Below are 6,871 nucleotides of genomic sequence, written 5' to 3'. Positions count from 1 at the left end.
TCAATTGGGATAAAAAAAAAATATGCATAATTAGGTATGAAAATAATCAACTGCCTTGAAATCACATAATCTCAGGCATTCTGTATAAACCAATCAGGTCTTCATTTCACATCAGGAAAAACTCCCTAAATGCAGGCAAGACTATGACCTGACATCATTTTGTTAATATTATAAAAGGTAGCTGTACAGATTGGAATGAAAACACCCCAAATAAATTTCTAACAGACATTTTTTTCCTCTTCTTCAGAATTCGGTGTTTTTACAATATGTTCACGTTGACTCAAACTGCCATAAAGTTACAATTTAGCAGACATAACATAGTTTTGTTCTCAGTTACGCGTCAGGTCTGGGCAGAGCTGGCCGCTTACCCTCTCCATGGCTTTCAGCCCTTCTGACCCCCTTCCTAATGTAATCGCACCAGTAACATTTTAGGCTGAGCTTTAAGCACCGATAATTAAAACATCAGAGCGAGTACGTAAGATTTATGGTTGTTTGGAGAGCGATAAATTCTGCTTTTGCACACTGCGGTTTAACCAAAGCAAGATGTGCCTCTTTTCCTGGCCCTTCCAGCAGCGAGGAGGGCTGGTTAAAGTCCAGGAGGACCAAGCCTTCCCTTTAAAGAGCGGCCATGCCAAAAACTCATCTTTGATGAGTTCATCATCCTTCCCGTGCCTTCTCTGTGCCAAACGTTGTAGATGTAGACTACCATGAACACGTAGACTTCTCAAATGTCCGGTTCTAGGACCCTCTTTGGATCCTTATATCTGTCTGTCTTTCCTCCGCCAATGCCCCTGTTTTCTAGTCCGACAGCCCTAAACATCACAATCATGTAAATAGAACAGCAGGAAATGTGTTTCTAAGTTAAATTGTGTAAACCTATGAAGAACACGCATCACCTCTCCCAGGGCTAGGAAGCAGACGCTCTTGTTGGACTCCAACTCCTATTCTCTGAGGCTGTAATAGGAGTTGCAGTCCATCGGTATCTGTTGGAACTGTTTTATTTTTCCAGCGCTGGCCAGGCCTGACTCGTGGTGTGACTCACGGAAATAAAAGTGACTCATTATTACATTGTCCTTCCGTGTTTGTAAACTTCTCTCCGTCAATCATTTTCGGTCCAGAAGATCAGGCAATATGGGAGATAAAATCTAGAACAGCTGGAGAAGGCATATGTTTCTGGAGTGTATTGGTCTTGTGTTATGTGTGTTGTTTGTTCTACAGGTCAGGTTTGAAGGCTCATTGACACGACACCGATCTTCTCCTTGCATTTCAATGCCCTTTGTCCCATTGGGCTTCTCCGCCTATTGCCATTCACTGCCGGGATTATTGTGTCATTGACTGTTCAGACCTATAATTCCAGGTCAGGGGCCCAGATGGGAATCTCCGCTGGAGGGCAGCACCATGCTGGGTCCTGTGATTGGAATGTGCCCCGGGGCAATTAGCAGCTCCCTCTTCAGGGGGTAAGCTGTTGAGGTGCAGAAGCAACAGATGTGCAGACAATCCAAGGATGAACATTCCTCTGTACGATGGCCGTTTAGCTGTTTAATTAAGGGCCACGTCACAAGCAAATTGACTCATTCTTTCTTTTACAAGGGGTTCAAGCAGGTGATTGAGAATTCATTTCAAAGATGTATACAAAATATATGTAATTATCCTCATACTGGAGGTTACTTTAAAAACCCCACCAACAGCTAATTGCTTAGTGAGTCAACCCATCTATCTGGTGGTGATGATGGTGGGAGGGTGAAGGCTCCAAGGTTAATAGTTGCTAGCTGTCCTGACTTGAGTCCCAAGGAACAATTAATTTTGTCCAGTGCCGCCTAAGTGTTTATAGCGCCCCCCCCCCCAGCCTCTATAAATCAGACACGTCCCTCCTGCATGCACTTGCTTGATAACTTTGGAGAGAACCTCATGGCCCTTCTACAGCTCTTGGCATAAACCTACATCTCCTACATGTTAAGGTCATCTGTAGTCTTCACCACTGTAGCAATGGGGCAGCGTTTGGCAAGCCACGCATGCGCAAACAGGGGAAGACAGGAACCCAAAATGTATGGAACGTGACACCTAGCCACAACTTCCCGTCAGCGGAACGCGACCTGACATCACCCAACATATTCTGATGAATGTAATTAGGCGACATTAAAGTAATGATGTCATGCCATAGAAAAAAAATTTTTTTTTCAGGCAAAGTGGTATTTTTCAACAGCCCCACAGGGGGGAACTGGGTATTCTTGCCTAAGGGCCAACAGTTTGGCATCCCTGCTGTTAAATCAGAATAGCGCCTGTTCTGTATGCAGAGAACATGCAAGGAATGTATCAAGGAACGTTTTCTGGGACAAGAGAAATCATGGGAGGGATATTTTCCAAATGGTGCGCGCAGGCAGCATAGAGGGGTATGTTTCTGGACTGACACTGGATCTTCGTACCGGGGTAGGAAGGCATCTCGGTTTCTTTGAACAGGATAGTCTTTGTGAAGAAGGTTTTATTTTGGGATTCCTTCGGAAGGACGTAGGATTCCATAGCAGCAAAAACAGTAGGGGGCTTCCAGTGTGTGGGGCGGGGGGGGGGGGACATACAGGACTCGGTTCTCCCGCTGGGAATCTTACATCACTGAGGATGTTACACAATGGAACAAAAATATAAAGCGTTGCAAGAAAAAAAAATACACTGGTACAAAAATTCCACCAAAATCCGAATATTCACCAAAAACACATAAAGGACAGTTTTTTAGATCCACCCCAATATTGTACCACCACAAAATGTGATATTAGAATATAAAGAAATTGCAATGAAATAAAACATTTGCGCATCTTTGATTTGAACAAAAAATATTGGCTTTCCCCAAAATAAGGGATGCCTTGTTACGTATGTCTACGGCACTTGTTATGTTGCTGCTGTTAAACCAAATTTCTCCAAAATAAATAAAAAGCAAGGACTTTTTTTGACACATTGCATTAATATATTTTTTTTCATGGCGCTGTGACTTTAAGGATACATTTTTTTCTGACTTTCTGCTGCGTTTCACTTCTTTTTAATTTCAGCCCACATATTTCTTCCATGGATTGATATTATCTCTGCTGGAATCATGTTTTTTTCCTCTTTATTATCAGCTTCCGTCTCTGAATTGAGTTATTTGTATTGTTGTGTTAATAGTGGTCTCTCTCTCTCTCTCTTTTCTCCCAGGATGGAATTACGGGCTTTTTATGTCATTATGTTGGTTGCGTTCCTTGCTGTGAGTTCCCAGGCTGCAAAAAACAAGAAAGGTGATAAATTGCCCCAAATTCTGAAACCCTTTTTGTATTGGTTTGACTCCTGACTTCTTGATTCTGCAGACCCTCCAAGGTTCTCAGCCTCCACATCGTCCTCGAATTCTCAGTTTCGATTGTCCTCTTTGTGCTGACCAGTTTTTCTCTTTTCCCCCCTTTTTTCCCCGTCTCTCCCTCTTGTTCTCCCCACAATTCTTCCCCTTCCTTCTGTTGACTCTCCTTTCGCTTCTCATCTTGATCATTCTCCCTTTCTCGTCTTTCATCCTTTCCCAAGATCTTCTCTCCTTTTCCTGCTTCTGTTCCTCCTACCCCACCTGAACCAGTTCCATGTCTCACTCACCTCCTGCTCCATAACTTTGTTAGCTCATTCTCCAATCTCTGACCCATCTCTGCCCGCAGTCCCTGCTTCACTACCTCTGCTCCTCAATCGATTCACTGTCCTTTTCCCCAACCAAACCGTCACCATGTTTTCTTCTAACAGACAAGGGTAAGAAGGGATCTGACTGCGCGGAGTGGAAGTGGGGAAGCTGCGTCCCCAACAACAAAGACTGCGGTTTAGGGACCCGGGAGGGGACATGCAAAGAGGAGACTCGCAAGCTCAAGTGCAAGATTCCCTGCAACTGGAAGAAAGCGTTTGGAGGTAACGGCACGTTCCATACCCATCTCTCTAACCAGAGCTTCACGTACTCTGTGTCAATACAGAAATACCGGGCCGGTAAAATATTTCTGCCGGTGGGTCAATAACCGTTTGCACCCTGCATCAATCCCGTCAACCACTGAAGCTCCAGTTGCAGAAGACTACAATTCCCAGCATGCTTCCTCAGCTCCTTTCCCTTTGGTCTGGACAATGGCTTCCAAAATGATACACAGCATTCTATGCCAGGGAAGGGTTGCTTTAACCCCTTTGATAGTATTAGATAACTAGATATTTAGCCCAGTTACATTGTGACTTTAGCCACATCAACTTTAAGACCAGTGAAATGTTACTGGCACTTTATTCACACGCAGCTGCTTGTGTTTATCTCATCGCATCATTTTCATATGTAGATAATGTTAAAAAAAATCAGATTAAGGAAGAATTTCTTAGCAAGTCTTCTCTGTTCTTACAGCCGACTGTAAGTACAAGTTTGAGAGCTGGGGGAATTGTAACGGCGATACTGGACTGAAGATCCGCACCGGGACCCTGAAGAAGGCTTTGTATGATGCAGAGTGCCAGCAGACCGTGGAGGCCACCAAGCCATGTTCTCCAAAAATCAAGTCTAAATCCAAAGGTAAAACATGAACTTTAATGGAATTCATTCATTTTATGTGATTAAGACCCATCAAGCTCTTTATACCGATACTAAGTGTTACTACGTAATCATTTGCAAACCTAGCATACAACCCACGTTACCATGTACCTCGTATGTTGTTCCCGGGTACCATGCACCTATATAAAGTTTACTTGTGAGACCCTATGCAGCTTTTGAGGATTTTTTGATTACGGTCACATTTTTAGTCTAAAATATTCCTTTTGTAGAATGTAGCTGATGCCTACAAGGTCCACCTTTGCGTGAAGATTCTATTTTATGACATCATATAAATAATACCTAAATAACCTCCTCAGTGATGCAATAAACGAGATATACTTTAGGCTTTAGACTCTGTATGTCTACACATTCTGCTCGCTAATGAATATTTGAGTGGCCGGTGAATAATATTTGCTCCTATTTCAGGAAAGAAAGGTAAAGGAAAGGAGTAGAGGGATCTGCTGACGCCCCTTAGACGAGGCCATGGGACCCGCGCTCAGCACCCCGGAGAATGATGGATTGACCGTGTTCTCTTTCCGACCTGTCAAACATGCACTCTTACCAGCCCTGTCTCCCCCATCCCCACCCACTTCTGATCCCGAAACTTATATTTTTAATCACTAATGTTCATTTTTTTAGGAAAAATATTAAGACGAACTTAAGCAACTGATTTCTTTCACCCCTTTTCACCAACCTTAAACATCCCCCCAAAAATCCAAACCCTTTACTCTTTTTATTGTTGCTTCTTTATACCCCTTCTCTTCTCCCCCCCCCATTATCGTCCACTCCATCTCCATTACTCCAATATTTTTGCCCTTTCCTCCTGTACTGCTGATGTAGAATTTCTTAAACCACTTCTTGATCCTTATTTTTCTACAAGATATGAAAAATAAGATAATCTGAGAGCCTTTACTATGCCTTTGTACTCCTAAAATTTCATGGAAGTTTCTGTGTATTTTTGCAAAAAAAAAATAATTTTTATAAAGGGAAAAAAATTATTATTTTTAAAATTTACCCCAACTCCGCTGTTGCTCCTCTCTAACCACTAAAATCCCCCTGTTTACCCCGAATTTACTGTCAAACTTTCATACTTCACGTGGCTTCTTATTTCTATGTGTTTTTAGAATGATTCCCTTTGGATTTGCTCGTTTGTTTTTTGTTTTTTTAATAAATGTACAGTTTGAATTTGTAGTTTTATTACTATTTGTTTCTTATGTGTGTGATTTTGATCTTCTGGCTATTTTTTTGTTCTGAAATATTGGCCAAATAATGGCTTGTGTGTCTACAGCAGGAATATTACCCAGAATAAGTATAAAATTCAGGAATGTTTCTTAAAAATATTGTAGGGATTCAATATGTATAAAAATTATTTACCCAGCGAAATGGTCTTAGCACCATAGCCTGGGCCGGACCGGGGACGATAAAGAGGCCCTGGCACTTTAAGGCCAGTGGCCACCAATGAATGTGAGAGATCCTATCTTTTATGATTACACAAAGTACGGTGGGCCAGATGGCCATTTCAGGTCATACCAAAGCAACCAATGGAACGTTCCTGATGATCCCACATTGCTATGGTGATTTCGCCATGTTTTTCACGCCGGGGCTCTCCATGCTCCTACGTTGGTGGTTCTTCTGTCTCTATAATGCGTGGTCTATTCCCATAAAGAACAGGGACTGAAGAAGCTCCTAAAAGTTATTAAATACACTCACAACAAAAACATAGTTAGATCATCACCCTTAATGACTGATAAAAGTAAGGGAATGAAGCGCGTGCCGTGTAAGACGGGATAGATACAGCTCCTGGATGGACCGGTCTGAGTAACTGCGACTGTAAATAATACCAAGATCACTGCTTCTATGTTCACGGTTGCCTGGCGGTTATACAATAACCACAAATTTGTTGTACGACATCATAATTTGAGGTGGAAGTGGCACAATGTGCCTGCTGGGGACAGGTTCTGGACAGAATGGGGGAGAACCGACACTGGAAGTGGTTCAGTTGCGTTATCACCACCCCAAGGCGAGAGATAAGACGTGATGGAGAAAACCAGCTCAGGCTTGTGATAGCGGGTGAAACATTTTTACACTAGTCAACTTCCAAGACCAAGGAATGATTAACGTGTGAGGGAGCGCTACACGCCGGTTACACTGCCGGTTACAGTGCCGGTTACACTGCCGGCTTCACAATGGACGTCATGTGAGGCAGGAGGGCAGTTTGATTTATGGCTTCAGGAGCTGGTATTATCCGGAATATAAGCATAAGCATGGAAATTGGTGGAAATGGTTCGTCTTCTGCCCCACACAAGATATTCTTTAAAC

At 42.8% G+C, this 6,871-nt stretch overlaps 1 protein-coding gene across 2 annotated transcripts; it reads left to right on the top strand.

The window, feature by feature from the left end:
- Positions 1-3,181: 3,181 nt before the first annotated feature.
- On the top strand, positions 3,182-5,004 carry LOC149274421 (midkine-like). 2 transcript variants are annotated; one of them, XM_089505515.1, is made up of 4 exons: positions 3,182-3,260; positions 3,745-3,903; positions 4,373-4,534; positions 4,979-5,004. In XM_089505515.1, the coding sequence occupies exons 1-4, from the start codon at positions 3,182-3,184 to the stop codon at positions 5,002-5,004; spliced, it is 426 nt and encodes a 141-aa protein (XP_089361641.1). The 2 variants fall into 2 exon arrangements, with proteins under 2 accessions (XP_089361641.1, XP_089361642.1); XM_089505516.1 differs by lacking the exon at positions 3,745-3,903.
- The last annotated feature ends 1,867 nt before the right edge of the window (positions 5,005-6,871 follow it).

This window comes from Sceloporus occidentalis, unplaced genomic scaffold, assembly GCF_023333645.1.
Source record: "Sceloporus occidentalis isolate IW3139 unplaced genomic scaffold, rSceOcc1.0.p SCAF_331, whole genome shotgun sequence".
Taxonomy (NCBI): domain Eukaryota; kingdom Metazoa; phylum Chordata; class Lepidosauria; order Squamata; family Phrynosomatidae; genus Sceloporus; species Sceloporus occidentalis.
The sequence above is the reverse complement of the archived record's forward strand: the minus strand, read 5'-3'. Positions and strand labels throughout refer to the sequence as shown.